Source organism: Bufo bufo, chromosome 8, assembly GCF_905171765.1.
Source record: "Bufo bufo chromosome 8, aBufBuf1.1, whole genome shotgun sequence".
Taxonomy (NCBI): domain Eukaryota; kingdom Metazoa; phylum Chordata; class Amphibia; order Anura; family Bufonidae; genus Bufo; species Bufo bufo.
Window position 1 is genome coordinate 227097827 of NC_053396.1, and position 18835 is coordinate 227116661.

At 46.0% G+C, this 18835-nt stretch overlaps 1 protein-coding gene across 1 annotated transcript in view; it reads left to right on the forward strand.

Moving 5' to 3' along the window:
* The window catches only part of CHM (CHM Rab escort protein), an 81425-nt gene that overhangs the window by 9267 nt on the left and 53323 nt on the right, over positions 1–18835 (forward strand). The window contains exons 2-5 of the mRNA XM_040442438.1: positions 746–812; positions 2487–2559; positions 3333–3457; positions 10656–10950. Coding sequence (XP_040298372.1) covers positions 746–812; positions 2487–2559; positions 3333–3457; positions 10656–10950 — 560 coding nt within the window. The remainder of the gene's footprint in view (positions 1–745; positions 813–2486; positions 2560–3332; positions 3458–10655; positions 10951–18835) is intronic.

The window sequence follows — 18835 nt, forward strand, 5'->3', positions numbered from 1 at the left end:
CACTCTGCCCCATCTCTCTCCTAACACTGGACCTCCTCCTCGCACTCTGCCCCATCTCTCTCCTAACACTGGACCTCCTCCTCGCACTCTGCCCCATCTCTCTCCTAACACTGGACCTCCTCCTCGCACTCTGCCCCATCTCTCTCCTAACACTGGACCTCCTCCTCGCACTCTGCCCCATCTCTCTCCTAACACTGGACCTCCTCCTCGCACTCTGCCCCATCTCTCTCCTAACACTGGACCTCCTCCTCGCACTCTGCCCCATCTCTCTCCTAACACTGGACCTCCTCCTGGCATTCTGCCCCATCTCTCTCCTAACACTGGACCTCCTCCTCACACTCTGCCCCATCTCTCTCCTAACACTGGACCTCCTCCTCGCACTCTGCCCCATCTCTCTCCTAACACTGGACCTCCTCCTCGCACTCTGCCCCATCTCTCTCCTAACACTGGACCTCCTCCTCGCACTCTGCCCCATCTCTCTCCTAACACTGGACCTCCTCCCTTGCTGACTCATCTCTCTCCTAACACTGGACCTCCTCCTCGCACTCTGCCCCATCTCTCTCCTAACACTGGACCTCCTCCTCGCACTCTGCCCCATCTCTCTCCTAACACTGGACCTCCTCCTGGCACTCTGCCCCATCTCTTGCTTTTAGGCTCCACCCCTCTGCCCGACCTGTGCTGTCTTGTGACTCCTCCCACAACGCACTGCTCTCTGGTAACCTCTGAAGATGTCTTATTTCCGCAGGTCTGCAGGAATCCATCATCGCCGCCGCCTGTTCCCGGATTGGACAGCGCGTCCTCCATCTTGACTCGTAAGTTATTTGACCGGATGGAAATAATAATTTATTTTTAAGTAAATTGTATCACCTGCGTCAGGAAAATCTTGGAGTTGTCACCCCAGGTGTTGTGGGCAACAATATTATGGGGTGAAATCCTCCTATTTGTTGAGGGAGTGCCCTTTAATAAGAATAATGGCGGCATAGTCGCCAGTCGCCTGATTTCCCGTTATAGCGCGCGTTTTCCTGGCTGATGCCACTTTACAGCCCATATATCAGATCTGCTCACCGTCCGGGCGGTACTTTTCACTCGTGGCGCCAAATGACGGTAATGAACGTTTCGGGAGAGGTCCATTAAAAAGCGGTGAGTGGCAGCGCAGGTGATGGATGTGCCCGCTCCCGTCTCGACATCGCGGACAGGAGAAGCTTTTGATTGGCCGTTTGTCATTAATTCCCGCAGACGGATCTGAAGCTGATGTCCGGTGCCAAATTGTAATTGAAGGAGGGCGGTCTGCGGCTGCGGGGGCGGTCTGCGCCTGCCAGCTGTCGTCTCAATCACTGCCGCCGGTAGTAATGAGAGGGTGACATGTGGAGTCATCCAGGGGGGGCATGAAGAGGCGGAGAGGTCACGCGGTGCCGGCCGCACCGTTATATGTGGTAGAGCCGCTCCAGGCCCTGGAGTGCGAGGGGTTAGCCCCGTGTTAGAATGAGCCCCATCCCCCGGTCCGGCAGATTATGGGGTGAGGTATGACCCGGAGGAGCAGACGAAGTGCCATAAACCCTGGTCCTGTGTGACCGTGCCGAGAGACTCAGCTCTGCTACATCTGTGTCTGACGGGCGTCTGCACCATAATCGGGGTGTACACCTGCTGCCAAGGCTCAGCAGTGGCATCACCCTGAGCGGGCGCCCATCCTGTGTGTGGGCACTGCTAAGTCTGCCCGGGTACAAGTCATCCGGAGAACGGCTCCCCCGAGGGCGAGAGCTACTTTATCACAGGCTTTTAACACCTGACTGTCTCTTTCTATCTATCTCCCTGACTATATTTCTCCCTCTCTCTCTTTCCTTCACTTTCTCTCTCTTTTTCCTGCACTCTCTCTCTCTCTCTCTCGCTCTCTTTCTCGCTGTCTTTCCTGCTGTTTTGCTCTCTTTCTATCTTCTTCTGACTCTTTTTCCTGCACTCTCACGCTTTCTCTCTGTGTCTTTAACACTGTCTTGCTCTGTCTCTTCTCTCTTTCCTGCACTCTCACTCTTTATCTCTCTGTTCCTCTCTCTCTTTCCTGCACTCTCACTCTTTATCTCTCTGTTCCTCTCTCTCTTTCCTGCACTCTCTCTTTTTCTTTCTCTCCTTCACTCTTGCTCTGCCTCTTTCTCACCTGCACTTTTGCTCTCTTTCTTTGCTAAACTCTTGCTCTCTCTCTTTCCTGCACTGTCACTCTCTCTCTTTCCTGCACTCTCGCTCTCTGCCTCTTTCTCTCATGCACTCTTTCTCTCTGCTGAACTCTTGCTCTCTTTCTCTCTTCCTTTCTCTCTCTCTTGCACTCCCTCTCTTTCTTCCTCTCTGTCCCTCTCTTTATCTCTCTTTCCTGCCCTCTCTCTATACATCTTTCTCTCCTGCACTCACACTCTCTATCTCTCGCTCCTTCTCTCTTTCTCTCCTGCACTCTCTCTCTCTCTCTCGTTCTCTGACTGTCTCGTCTTGTTGTCTTGCAGGAGGAGTTACTATGGGGGTAACTGGGCCAGTTTCACATTTTCGGGTTTGCAGACGTGGATTTCAGACTCTCAGGTTCGTGTCTCCTGATGTGCAGTAGATTCTGGGAGGTTGGTGCATGTAGATATACACGTACAGCGCACGCACCCATCATACATGTGTACACGTACAGCACACGCACCCATCATACATGTCAACACGTACAGCACACGCACCCATCATACATGTCAACACGTACAGCACACGCACCCATCATACATGTGTACACATACAGCACACGCACCCATCATACATGTCAACACGTACAGCACACGCACCCATCATACATGTCAACACGTACAGCACACGCACCCATCATACATGTCAACACGTACAGCACACGCACCCATCATACATGTCAACACGTACAGCACACGCACTCATCATACATGTCAACACGTACAGCACACGCACCCATCATACATGTGAACACGTACAGCGCACACACTCCTCGTACATGTGTACACGTACAGCACACACTAATCATACATGTACAGCACACGCACTCATCATACATGTACAGCACACACTCCTCATACACGTGTACACGTACAGCACACACTCATCATACACGTGTACACGTACAGCACACACATCATACATGTACAGCACATTATACATGTATACACTCATCATACATGTACAGCACACACACTTATGATACACGTGCAGCACACACAGTCATCATACATGTAGATCTCTCCAGCTCCCTCAGCAGCCTCCTCTCATGGCTGTGCAGGCCATTCACTGACAGGCAGCAGTTCATTCCTGTTGCGGCCCGTACATTATAGATTGCTCTCTCTTTCCAGACACAAGACGTTGCTGCGGAGGAAGACGTAATTAAGAAGGAAGACGTACTGGAAAATGAAAAGGTTCTGCTCCTGAACCAGCGGGACCCGACCATCACCAACATCGAGGTTTACACCTGTTCCAGGTAAGAAACCTCTTAATATAATACAGCACAAGAGCCGGAGATTATACTGTATAGGAAACAGTCAGTAAGCTGAGAGTCTATCGTATAGGGGCAGGTACACTACTGACAGATCCCCAGAGCATGAGCAGACAACCAGTGAATGAGGGGGGATTTAAGCTCTGAAGCCTGCAGAATTAATGTAATGTATGTGCACAGTGACTGCACCAGCAGAATAGTGAGTGCAGCTTTGGAGTATAATACAGGATGTAACTCCGGATCAGTACAGGATAAGTAATGTATGTACACAGTGACTGCACCAGCAGAATAGTGAGTGCAGCTCTGGAGTATAATACAGGATGTAACTCAGGATCAGTACAGGATAAGTAATGTATGTACACAGTGACTGCACCAGCAGAATAGTGAGTGCAGCTCTGGAGTATAATACAGGATGTAACTCAGGATCAGTACAGGATAAGTAATGTATGTACACGGTGTCTGCACCAGCAGAATAGTGAGTGCAGCTCTGGAGTATAATACAGGATGTAACTCAGGATCAGTACAGGATAAGTAATGTATGTACACAGTGACTGCTCCAGCAGAATAGTGAGTGCAGCTCTGGAGTATAATACAGGATGTAACTCAGGATCAGTACAGGATAAGTAATGTATGTACACAGTGACTGCACCAGCAGAATAGTGAGTGCAGCTCTGGTGTATAATACAGGATGTAACTCAGGGTCAGTACAGGATAAGTAATGTATGTACACAGTGATTGCACCAGCAGAATAGTGAGTGCAGCTCTGGAGGATAATACAGGATGTAACTCAGGATCAGTACAGGATAAGTAATGTATGTACACAGTGACTGCACCAGCAGAATAGTGAGTACAGCTCTGGAGTATAATACAGGATCTAACTCAGGATCAGTACAGGATAAGTAATGTATGTACACAGTGACTGCTCCAGCAGAATAGTGAGTGCAGCTCTGGAGTATAATACAGGATGTAACTCAGGATCAGTACAGGATAAGTAATGTATGTACACAGTGACTGCACCAGCAGAATAGTGAGTGCAGCTCTGGTGTATAATACAGGATGTAACTCAGGGTCAGTACAGGATAAGTAATGTATGTACACAGTGATTGCACCAGCAGAATAGTGAGTGCAGCTCTGGAGGATAATACAGGATGTAACTCAGGATCAGTACAGGATAAGTAATGTATGTACACAGTGACTGCACCAGCAGAATAGTGAGTACAGCTCTGGAGTATAATACAGGATCTAACTCAGGATCAGTACAGGATAAGTAATGTATGTACACAGTGACTGCACCAGCAGAATAGTGAGTGCAGCTCTGGAGTATAATACAGGATGTAACTCAGGATCAGTACAGGATAAGTAATGTATGTACACAGTGACTGCACCAGCAGAATAGTGAGTGCAGCTCTGGAGTATAATACAGGATGTAACTCAGGATCATTACAGGATAAGTAATGTATGTACACAGTGACTCCACCAGCAGAATAGTGAGTGCAGCTCTGGAGTATAATACAAGATGTAACTTAGGATCAGTACAGGATAAGTAATGTATGTACACAGTGACTGCACCAGCAGAATAGTGAGTGCAGCTCTGGAGTATAATACAGGATGTAACTCAGGATCTGTACAGGATAAGTAATGTATGTACACAGTGACTGCACCAGCAGAATAGTGAGTGCAGCTCTGGAGTATAATACAGGATGTGACTCAGGATCAGTACAGGATAAGTAATGTATGTACACAGTGACTGCACCAGCAGAATAGGGAGTGCAGCTCTGGAGTATAATACAGGATGTGACTTAGGATCAGTAACGGATTTGTCATGTATGTGCGCACTCACTTCTATATGGTTATAGGTTATTGTATAGGGGCCCCCGGTCATCTTGGGCTCTGCGTGCCTCTCGCCCTCATTGCTGTATATAACACACATTCCTCCTCGGTTCTTACTCCGCAGGTGACGTCTCGGAGTGCGGTTCAGATTACCCGCCGTGTATATTTATTAGGGCAGTGAAATAAGGGGGGACGGTTATAGCCGTAGTTTACACGCTGTAATATTCTCACCGCGCTGAGTGGCTGGAGAGTCCTTGAGGATATTTGCTCATAAATATTCTGACCGCTCCACATAAAGCAGGCGGTCCAGGCAGCGGCGGGGCGCACTGCGGACTCCGGAAACAAATGGCGAATTTGTATATTTTATTTAAACAATCAATCTCCTGCGCGGTGTAACGTGTCACCTGAGAGGGCGAGGAGGAGGAAGAGCAGGGCGGATGTGAGGACGCTCTCTGGCGGGGCAGTAACTTCTGTAGTAACATCCAGACATCAGGCGCGTTCCTTTATAATGAGGTTTTTCCCAACAAAAATGGTGCGAATACCACCAACTGCAGTGATATCGACGACAGCGCCACCTATGAGATCAGCACCACACGGGTATTACATCCTAGAGACATATATTCACCGCTTGTATCACCTATGGGTTCGCCTGCGGATTTCATCCCCGGATAGTGAGGACGCTGCGGCCTATACAGACACATCACGTTTTTCTCATCCTTTTATACGTTAAACGGATGCCTCAGACTGATGCTAGTGTCTTCCGCTCACCATAGACTTCCATTGTAAACAAAAATAAAGTATCCGTTTTTTTACCGGACTGTGCAGGATACGAGAACGTGGGGTGCTGCGTTTTTATAAGCTTTTTTTTTTTTTTTTCTAACGTATACGTCGAACGGAGGCATAAAACGTGATGTGAACCCACCCTAAGTGCTCGCCTTTCTGTGCTGAAAATGTCTACAGCGCAAATCCGTAAAATCTGCAGCAAGTTCAGCGCATGTGAATTCATCCTTATGTCTACATGTATTGGCAAAATCCGGATGCTGGTGGCGTTTTCAGTGCATCTCCCATAGGATTCCTTGTAGGACTTTCTGCAATGTTAGGTTTAAAAAAAAAAAAACGTAAAAAACGCCAGCCGTGCGCTTTATTTAGTTTTGTGCTGTTTTTGTATTTTTTTGTTGATGCCTTTTTATTAACAAATAGTCTGTTTGAGCGCTTCCGTTTTATGATGCGTTTTCTTGGGAGCCATGGGTTTTACTTCCTCTATAGACCAGTGTAATAAAGAAGCCCCTGTAGAAAATGTACACAATGTAAAAACGCCATAAAAAACCGCCTCCCGACACGGACAACTCAAGCACGGACAATAAAAACCAATGGGGGACCGTGTGACAAAGACAAAAGAAAAGAAATAATAAAAAGCACCCGCCCCGTCCCGAGCTGCTGTGATAATAAAAAAACACCATGGACCCCAACAAGTCAAACAAAGAAAAACGCCTCGAAAATGATTGATTTTATAATCGCCATAGAGTTCCCGGCGACTTCTGAAGGCGAGGCTCATAAAAATCACCATTAATATGAAAAACACAAGTCCTCGAAAACTGTGTGAAACCAGCCGGAAAACACCAGAATTTTTTTTCCTACAATCTTAAAATAAAATATCAAAAAGTCATGTATGAATGAGGCTGGAGAAGCGTGGCGGGGCGGAGCTGTGACTACTTTCACTTCCAGTGATCCGGCCTGCTCTGGACCACCGAGGTGCTGGAGTATTGGAAGTTTTTCGTCACATATTTGGTTAGGGCCACTGGTCTCCTGGTCTGACCTTTTTTTTTTTTTTTTATCCACAGAGGAAAATTCCTTTAATCTGGCATCAATGGGAGCCCGTTCTGCACTACCAGACCCCATAATCCTTCCTATGCTAATATTTATTCCCGTCTTTACAGGAGGTTTATTCCGTGCGTCCTAATAACGACTGTCACTAACGAGGCCTCTCAGCGCCCCCCCCCCCCCCCCCCCACACGACTCTTTCATAAGGTCGATCTTTTTTTCCGTCGCGCGCCACCAGTTATTACACACGAAAAGTGATTGTCCAGCGAGGCGGAAGGCGAAGCTCGAGCGTCTTCTGAGCGTGTTCAGCACAGGATGTGCACCGAGCGTCTTCTCATCCGTAACCCAACAGCATTAACCTAAATAGAAACCTCCTCGTCTGCATTTACTGCCCTGGGAACATGGCGACGCTCTGCAGGGGGCGCTCCCGCCAACATTCAGGGGTTTGTTGTTTTCCAGAATTTACTAGCTGACTGAGCGCGGCCGTCACCCCCGGGCGCAGTCTGTTCTCGGATTCGGCGTTACCTGTTGTGTGACTGTAAACATCGGACTGACAACAGGTTGTTTGTGAGCGAAGTTAACGCCGCGCCATTTATCTCCCTCTTACATAATATTCACAGAGCTACTATTTAAAGGGGGTTTTCACTTTCGTATAAATGTATTCTGAAAAGTTCTGTGACTTTCTAAAAGACTTTATATTTCAAGTCTTATGTTCGAAACCTCTGCTTCGTGTTAGTGAATGGAAACATTCTTGATTGCATCTAAATACATCTCTGCTACCTCCAGAGCTGACACCACCAACAGGGTGACCTTAACTTTAAGAAGATGCTGTGACCTGAAGAGTCCTGACTGTAACCCTATGGAGATGTTGTGACCTGAAGAGTCCTGACCTCAGCCCTATGGAGATGCTGAGAGATGACCTGAAGCCCTATGGAGATGTTGTGACCTGAAGTGTCTTAACCTTAAGAAGATGCTGTGACCTGAAGAGTCCTGACTGTAACCCTATGGAGATGTTGTGACCTGAAGAGTCCTGACCTCAGCCCTATGGAGATGCTGAGAGATGACCTGAAGCCCTATGGAGATGTTGTGACCTGAAGTGTCTTAACCTTAAGAAGATGCTGTGACCTGAAGAGTCCTGACTGTAACCCTATGGAGATGCTGTGGCCTGAAGAGTCCTGACCTCAGCCCTATGGAGATGCTAAGAGATGACCTGAAGCCCTATGGAGATGTTGTGACCTGAAGAGTCTTAACCTTAAGAAGATGCCATGACATGACCTGAAGACTCCTGACCTCAGCCCTATGGAGATGCTGAGAGATGACCTGAAGCCCTATGGAGATGTTGTGACCTGAAGTGTCCTAACCTTAACCTTAAGAAGATGCTGTGACCTGAAGAGTCCTGACTGTAACCCTATGGAGATGTTGTGACCTGAAGAGTCCTGACCTCAGCCCTATGGAGATGCTGAGAGATGACCTGAAGCCCTATGGAGATGTTGTGACCTGAAGTGTCTTAACCTTAAGAAGATGCTGTGACCTGAAGAGTCCTGACTGTAACCCTATGGAGATGCTGTGGCCTGAAGAGTCCTGACCTCAGCCCTATGGAGATGCTAATGGTCAGAACTCTGGCAACTGAAATTTAATGTGGATAAGTGCAAGATAATGCACCTGGGGCGTAAAAACCCAAAGGCAGAATATAGAATATTTGACACAGTCCTGACCTCAGTATCTGAGGAAAGGGATTTAGGAGTAATTATTTCAGAAGACTTAAAGGTGGGAAGACAATGTAATAGAGCAGCACGAAATGCCAGCAGAATGCTTGGATGTATAGGGAGAGGTATAAGCAGTAGAAAGAGTGAAGTGCTTATGCCGCTGTACAGAACACTGGTGAGACCTCACTTGGAGTATTGTGCGCAGTACTGGAGGCCATATCTCCAGAAGGATATAGATACTCTAGAGAGAGTTCAGAGAAGAGCTACTAAACTGGTCCATGGATTGCAGGATAAAACTTACCAGGAAAGATTAAAGGACCTTAACATGTACAGCTTGGAAGAAAGACGAGACAGAGGGGAGATGATAGAAACTTTTAAATACATAAAGGGAATCAACTCGGTAAAGGAAGAGAGCATATTTAAAAGAAGAAAAACTACCACAAGAGGACACAGTTTTAAATTAGAGGGGCAAGGGTTTAAAAGTAATATAAGGAAGTATTACTTTACTGAGAGAGTAGTGGATGCATGGAATAGTCTTCCTGCAGAAGTGGTAGCTGCAAATACAGTGAAGGGGTTTAAGCATGCATGGGATAGGCATAAGGCTATCCTTCATATAAGATAGGGCCAGGGACTATTCATAGGATTCAGATATATTGGGCAGACTAGATGGGCCAAATGGTTATTATCTGCCGACACATTCTATGTTTCTATGTTTCTAAGAGATGACCTGAAGCCCTATGGAGATGTTGTGACCTGAAGAGTCTTAACCTTAAGAAGATGCCGTGACATGACCTGAAGACTCCTGACCTCAGCCCTATGGAGATCCTGAGAGATGACCTGAAGCCCTATGGAGATGTTGTGACCTGAAGTGTCCTAACCTTAACCTTAAGAAGATGCTGTGACCTGAAGAGTCCTGACTGTAACCCTATGGAGATGTTGTGACCTGAAGAGTCCTGACCTCAGCCCTATGGAGATGCTGAGAGATGACCTGAAGAGTCCTCACTTTAAAGGCTATGTACACCTTATGATTGCATTTTACTTTTTTTTGGCTACAAATCATATTTTTAATTAGCTTTTATTAAAATATTGAGCCATTCTGTCACAAAGGGTTAACAGTTTTTCTGTGTGACAGTTTTTTTTTCACTTTGTGCCGGGCATCTAATAACCCTTATCTGTAAGCCACATTCTTATTAATAAGATAAGAACTGAGCTGAAATGATTGTATATAATGTCAGAGAGCAAAGATAAGGAGCCCGTCAGCTCCCCAGATGACGGAAAAGACAGAGAGTCCACAGGCTGCTAATAGAGCATGTCAGCTCTGTACAGAATAAAGGACTCCTAATTGTTAATAAAGACCCATGGAATTAAATGATTTTTAGCTCAAAATAAGTACAATATACAATAATTTTAAAAAATCCCCCCCCCCTAAAGGTGTACATAGCATTTAACCTATGCGGAATATGCTGCGACCTGAAGAGTGCTGACCTTAAAGGGTTATTCTGGTTATGTAACGTTATCCCCTATCCACATGATTGAGGATAACTCTAAGTTCAGTGGTCCTACCCCGGGGACCCCGACCGATCACAAGAACTGGGACCCCATACCTGGGTCGTGCGTGCGTGCAGCCGCTCCCTTCCTTTCTCTGGGAGTTTCGGGGATATCGGAGTTGGCAGTTTGAGTTATTAGTTGCGTCGCGTTATGTTAGTAATCTGCTGGTTCCGGGGGGTTCACTTACTTTTGCTGGTTGTTTCATGTACTGTGAGAAGCGGTGATTTATCTCTGTTCTGGATTCGCACTATTGATTTTATTTTCTTGTTCCCTTTTAGAACAGAAGACTCGGGGGACGTGGAGGAAGTTGGGGCGCTTCCAGTAAATCCAGAGCTCTTAACCACTGAGCCCCAGGACACCTCCTTCCAGATCACCGCCGAGCAGCCGCCATCAGAGGACGCCGCCCCCGCTGACCATGAGGAGTCTGTGGAAAGTGCGACCACGACTGGTGACGTCACTGAGACAGAGCCTCCCCCTGCTGCCACCGACCACCACGCCGAGCCCCAGAGACGTGTCACATATTCTGATATAGTCAGAGAAGGAAGAAGATTCAATATCGATCTGGTCTCTAAGGTCGGTGGATGTGATGTGCATTTACGATTTCTAATTGATTTTATGACTTAAAGGGGTAGCGCTCTTTAACCCTTTCCACACCTGTCCCTCTTCGGCCGCCATTGGCTTCGTAGCGTCTCCTATTTACCCTCCTCTGGCTACAAGCGACTGATCCCATCCACAGTTAGCGTTTATGCTTTATTTTCCTATAAATCCTATTTTCCCGCTCAATAATTAGACCTTATAATAGAAATGAATATAAATGATCCCGGCCTCGCTCTTCATCTCATAATATAGACGTGGAGTGAGAAAAAATGTCTTTGGGAGCGAGAGGATCCGCTGCCTCCGCGATTCATCACCGTGATCAGTCTCTCTGTCTTGCTGCAAATCAAAGCCATAATTGAGTTCCTGAGGATGGATTAGGCCGAAAAATCATTTACTCTGCCGGCATTTAGCAGCAATGTCAGGGCTCAGCAGGGCTTCTGCAGGGGCAAATACTCTGCAGAGGCCAGCAAGCCTCGGCTCCGAGGGGACTACAGGGCCCAGCAATACCCAGCAAGATGGACTGGAGCTGTAAAACATCAGAGAGAAGAGGCAGCGCTGACGACACCAGAGCTGCACCAGGGGAAGTGTATATCTCCTGTGTGCAGACAGTGCATCCGGAAAGTCCTCACACCCCTCAGTACAATGCATCCGGAAAGTCCTCACACCCCTCAGTACAATGCATCCGGAAAGTCCTCACACCCTCAGTACAATGCATCCGGAAGGTCCTCACACCCTCAGTACAATGCATCCGGAAAGTCCTCACACCCTCAGGGTCCTCACATTCTGCTCTCTCGCTCCTTGTGCTATCAGTCCCCAGAATAAAGTGAGAGGAAGGTCCTTTTACCCGGGACATAAGTATTCAGCCCCTTTACCCGGGGCATAAGTCTTCAGCCCCTTTTACCCGGGACATAAGTCTTCAGCCCCTTTTACCCGGGGCATAAGTCTTCAGCCCCTTTTACCCGGGGCATAAGTCTTCAGCCCCTTTTACCCGGGGCATAAGTCTTCAGCCCCTTTTACCCGGGGCATAAGTCTTCAGCCCCTTTTACCCGGGGCATAAGTCTTCAGCCCCTTTTACCCGGGGCATAAGTCTTCGACCCCTTTACCCGGCCCATAAGTCTTCAGCCCCTTTACCCGGGGCATAAGTCTTCAGCCCCTTTACCCGGGGCATAAGTCTAAAGCCCCTTTACCCGGGGCATAAGTCTAAAGCCCCTTTACCCGGCCCATAAGTCTTCAGCCCCTTTACCCGGGGCATAAGTCTAAAGCCCCTTTACCCGGCCCATAAGTCTTCAGCCCCTTTACCCGGGGCATAAGTCTTCAGCCCCTTTACTCAGGACATAAGTCTTCAGCCCCTTTGCCCGGGGCATAAGTCTTCAGCCCCTTTACCCAGGACATAAGTCTTCAGCCCCTTTACCCAGGACATAAGTCTTCAGCCCCTTTACCCGGCCCATAAGTCTTCAGCCCCTTTACTCAGGACATAAGTCTTCAGCCCCTTTACTCGGGACATAAGTCTTCAGCCCCTTTACTCGGGACATAAGTCTTCAGCCCCTTTACTCGGGACATAAGTCTTCAGCCCTTTACTCGGGACATAAGTCTTCAGCCCCTTTACTCAGGACATAAGTCTTCAGCCCCTTTACTCGGGACATAAGTCTTCGGCCCCTTTACTCAGGACATAAGTCTTCAGCCCCTTTACTCAGGACATAAGTCTTCAGACCCTTTACTCGGGACATAAGTCTTCAGCCCCTTTACCCGGCCCATAAGTCTTCAGCCCCTTTACCCGGGGCATAAGTCTTCGGCCCCTTTACTCAGGACATAAGTCTTCAGCCCCTTTACTCAGGACATAAGTCTTCAGACCCTTTACTCGGGACATAAGTCTTCAGCCCCTTTACTCAGGACATAAGTCTTCAGCCCCTTTACCCGGCCCATAAGTCTTCAGCCCCTTTACCCGGGGCATAAGTCTTCAGCAGTGATTCCAGCCTCCAGTCTTCTTGGAGATGATGCCACAAGGTTTACACTTGGATTTGGGGATTTTCGGCCGTTCCTCTGCAGATCCTCTCCAGCTCTGTCAGGTTGGACGGGGGCCGTCGGTGGACAGCCATCTTCAGGTTTCTCTCAAATGTATGTATACTAATGCCCGAAGCCTGACAAATAAAACTGGGGAACTGGAATTAGTGATGTGCGAGGAAGACTATGACAGTGGGAATAACTGAGACACGGCTGGATGATAGCTATGACAGTGGGAATAACTGAGACATGGCTGGATGATAGCTATGACAGAGGGAATAACTGAGACATGGCTGGATGATAGCTATGACAGTGGGAATAACTGAGACATGGCTGGATGATAGCTATGACAGAGGGAATAACTGAGACATGGCTGGATGATAACTATGACAGTGGGAATAACTGAGACACTGCTGGATGATAGCTATGACAGTGGGAATAACTGAGACATGGCTGGATGATAGCTATGACAGTGGGAATAACTGAGACATGGCTGGATGATAGCTATGACAGTGGGAATAACTGAGACATTGCTGGATGATAGCTATGACAGAGGGAATAACTGAGACACGGCTGGATGATAGCTATGACATAGTGGAAATAACTGAGACACGGCTGGATGATAGCTATGACAGAGGGAATAACTGAGACATGGCTGGATGATAGCTATGACAGAGGGAATAACTGAGACACGGCTGGATGATAGCTATGACAGTGGGAATAACTGAGACACGGCTGGATGATAGCTATGACAGAGGGAATAACTGAGACACGGCTGGATGATAGCTATGACAGTGGGAATAACTGAGACACGGCTGGATGATAGCTATGACAGTGGGAATAACTGAGACATGGCTGGATGATAGCTATGACAGTGGGAATAACTGAGACACGGCTGGATGATAGCTATGACAGTGGGAATAACTGAGACACGGCTGGATGATAGCTATGACAGTGGGAATAACTGAGACACGGCTGGATGATAGCTATGACAGTGGGAATAACTGAGACATGGCTGGATGATAGCTATGACAGTGGGAATAACTGAGACATGGCTGGATGATAGCTATGACAGAGGGAATAACTGAGACATGGCTGGATGATAACTATGACAGTGGGAATAACTGAGACACTGCTGGATGATAGCTATGACAGTGGGAATAACTGAGACACGGCTGGATGATAGCTATGACAGTGGGAATAACTGAGACACGGCTGGGTGATAGCTATGACAGTGGGAATAACTGAGACATGGCTGGATGATAGCTATGACAGTGGGAATAACTGAGACATGACTGGATGATAGCTATGACAGTGGGAATAACTGAGACACGGCTGGATGATAGCTATGACAGTGGGAATAACTGAGATATGGCTGGATGATAGCTATGACAGTGGGAATAACTGAGACACGGCTGGATGATAGCTATGACAGTGGGAATAACTGAGACACGGCTGGATGATAGCTATGACAGTGGAATAACTGAGACACGGCTGGATGATAGCTATGACAGTGGGAATAACTGAGACATGGCTGGATGATAACTATGACAGTGGGAATAACTGAGACACTGCTGGATGTTAGCTATGACAGTGGGAATAACTGAGACACGGCTGGATGATAGCTATGACAGTGGGAATAACTGAGACACAGATGGATGATAGCTATGACAGTGGGAATAACTGAGACACGGCTGGATGATAGCTATGACACTGGGAATAACTGAGACACGGCTGGATGATAGCTATGACAGTGGTAATAACTGAGACACGGCTGGATGATAGCTATGACAGTGGGAATAACTGAGACACAGATGGATGATAGCTATGACAGTGGGAATAACTGAGACACGGCTGGATGATAGCTATGACACTGGGAATAACTGAGACATGTCTGGAGGATAGCTATGGCAGTGGGAATAACTGAGACATGGCTGGATGATAGCTATGGCAGTGGGAATAACTGAGACACCGCTGCATGATAGCTATGACAGTGGGAATAACTGAGACACGGCTGGATGATAGCTATGACTGGGCGGTTAATGTACAGGGTTACAGTCTGTTTAGAAAGGATCGTCTAAACCGGAGAGGGGAGGGGTTTGCCTTTATGTAAAGTCTTGTCTAAAGCCCACACTCTATAAGTGAGAAGATATAAGTGAGGGACATGAACATGTGGAGTCTCTGTGGGTAGAGATACATGGAGCTAAAAACAACAATAAATTACTAATAGGAGTTTACTATAAACCACCTAATATACCAGAGTCCACAGAAAATCTACTACTAAACGAGATAGACGAGGCGGCAGATCATAATGAGGTGGTTATTATGGGGGAACTCCGCAGATACAGACTGGGAAACTGAGACCTGTACATCTCATAAAGGAAACAGATTCTTGGCAATAACCAAAGACAATGACCTCTCCCAACTGGTCCAGGACCCGACTAGAGGGACGGCCATACTGGACTTAGTACTAACCAATAGGCCTGACAGAACAACAGACGTGCAGGTTGGGGGACACCTGGGAAATAGTGACCATAAAGTAATAACCTTCCAATTATCATTCAAAAGAGCGTTTCTACAGGGAGGAACAAAAATGCCAAACTTCAAAAAAGCTAAATTTAGCTAAGAGAGGCCTAGGCCTAACTAACTGGGACAAAGTCCTCACAAATAAAGATACAGCCACAAAATGGGACATCTTTAAAAGCATCCTAAAATCTCATTGTGAGAGGTACATACCGTATGGGAATAAAGGGTTAAGGAACAAAAAGAAACCAATGTGGATAAACAGAACTGTAAAGAAAGCAATAAATGACAAAAAGAAAGCATATAAATCACTAAAACAGGAGGGTAGCACGGAAGCACTGAAAAACTATAGGGAAAAAAATAGAACATGTAAAAAACAAATAAAAGCGGCCAAACTAGAGACCGAGAGATTAATTGCCAAAGAGAGTAAAACTAACCCTAAAATGTTCTTCAATTATATAAATGTTTAAAAGTATAAATCTGAAGGTGTTGGCCCTTTAAAGAGTAATGAGGGGGGAGTCGCAGAGAGCGACGAGGAGAAAGCAAAGCTGTTAAATATTTTTTTCTCCAATGTATTCACTGAGGAAAATAAACTGTCAGATGAAATGCTGAATGTTGAAATAAATTCCCCATTAAAAGTGTCCTGTCTGACCCAGGAAGAAGTACAACAGCGACTTAAAAAGATTAAAATAGACAAATCGCCAGGACCAGATGGCATACACCCCCTGTATCCTAAGGGAATTAAGTAATGTCATAGCCAGACCCTTATTTCTGATATTTGCGGACTCTATACTGACAGGGAATGTCCCACAGGATTGGCGCATGGCAAATGTGGTGCCAATATTCAAAAGGGTCCAAAAACAGAGCCTGGAAACTATAGGCCGGTAAGTTTAACATCCGTGGTGGGTAAACTGTTTGAAGGTTTTCTGAGAGATGCTATCTTAGAGCATCTCAACGGAAATAAGCAAATAACGCCATATCAGCATGGCTTCGTGAGGGATCGGTCATGTCAGACTAATGTAATCAGTTTCTATGAGGAGGTAAGTACTAGACTTGACAGCGGCGAATCAATGGATGTCGTGTATCTGGACTTCTCCAAAGCATTTGACACTGTACCACATAGAAGGTTAGTATATAAAATGAGAATGCTCGGACTGGGAGAAAACGTCTGTATGTGGGTAAGTAACTGGCTGAGGGATAGAAAACAGAGGGTGGTTATTAACGGTACACATTCAGATTGGGTCACTGTCACTAGTGGGGTACCTCAGGGGTCAGTACTGGGGGGTCACTGTCACTAGTGGGGTACCTCAGGGGTCAGTACTGGGGGGTCACTGTCACTAGTGGGGTACCTCAGGTGTCAGTACTGGAGCTGTCACTGTCACTAGTGGGGTACCTCAGGTGTCAGTACTGGAGGGGTCACTGTCACTAGTGGAGTACCTCAGGGGTCAGTACTGGAGGGGTCACTGTCACTAGCGGAGTACCTCAGGTGTCAGTACTGGAGGGGTCACTGTCACTAGTGGGGTACCTCAGGGGTCAGTACTGGAGGGTCACTGTCACTAGTGGAGTACCTCAGGGGTCAGTACTGGAGGGGTCACTGTCACTAGCGGAGTACCTCAGGGGTCAGTACTGGAGGGGTCACCGTCACTAGTGGAGTACCTCAGGGGTCAGTACTGGAGGGGTCACTGGCACTAGTGGAGTACCTCAGGGGTCAGTACTGGAGGGGGTCACCGTCACTAGTGGAGTACCTCAGGGGTCAGTACTGGAGGGGTCACTGTCACTAGTGGGGTACCTCAGGGGTCAGTATTGGGCCCTATTCTCTTCAATATATTTATTAATGATCTTGTAGAAGGCGCAGATGACAATAAACTGTGTAAAGTAATTAACACTGAAGAGGACAGTATACTGTATATATACTACAGAGGACAGTATACTGTATATATACTACAGAGGACAGTATACTGTATATACACTACAGAGGACAGTAAACTGTATATACACTACAGAGGACAGTAAACTGTATATACACTACAGAGGACAGTATACTGTATATATACTACAGAGGACAGTATACTGTATATATACTACAGAGGGCAGTATACTGTATATATACTACAGAGGACAATATACTGTATATATATACTACAGAGGACAGTATACTGTCTATATACTACAGAGGACAGTATACTGTATATACACTACAGAGGACAGTATGCTGTATATACACTACAGAGGACAGTATACTGTATATATACTACAGAGGACAGTATACTGTATATATACTACAGAGGACAGTATACTGTATATATACTACAGAGGACAGTATACTGTATATATACTACAGAGGACAGTATACTGTATATATACTACAGAGGACAGTATACTGTATATATACTACAGAGGACAGTATACTGTATATACACTACAGAGGACAGTATACTGTATATATACTACAGAGAACAGTATACTGTATATATACTACAGAGGACAGTATACTGAATATATAGAGGACAGTATACTGTATATATATATTACAGAGGACAGTGTACTGTATATATACTACAGAGGACAGTATACTGTATATATACTACAGAGAACAGTATACTGTATATATACTACAGAGGACAGTATACTGTATATATACTACAGAGGACCGTATACTGTATATACACTACAGAGGACAGTATACTGTATATACACTACAGAGGACAGTATACTGTATATATACTACAGTGGACATTATACTGTATATACACTACAGAGAACAGTATACTGTATATACACTACAGAGGACAGTATACTGTATATATACTACAGAGGACAGTATACTGTATATATACTACAGAGGACAGTATACTGTGTATATATATATATATATATACTACATAGAACAGTATACTGTATATACACTACAGAGGACAGTATACTGTATATACACTACAGAGGACAGTATACTGTATATATACTACAGAGGACAGTATACTGTATATATACTACAGAGAACAGTATACTGTATATATACTACAGAGGACAGTATACTGTATATACACTACAGAGGACAGTATACTGTATATACACTACAGAGGACAGTATACTGTATATATACTACAGTGGACATTATACTGTATATATACTACAGAGAACAGTATACTGTATATATACTACAGAGGACAGTATACTGTATATATACTACAGAGGACAGTATACTGTATATATACTACAGAGGACAGTATACTGTGTATATACTACAGAGGACAGTATACTGTATATATACTACAGAGGACAGTATACTGTATATATACTACAGAGGACAGTATACTGTATATATACTACAGAGGAC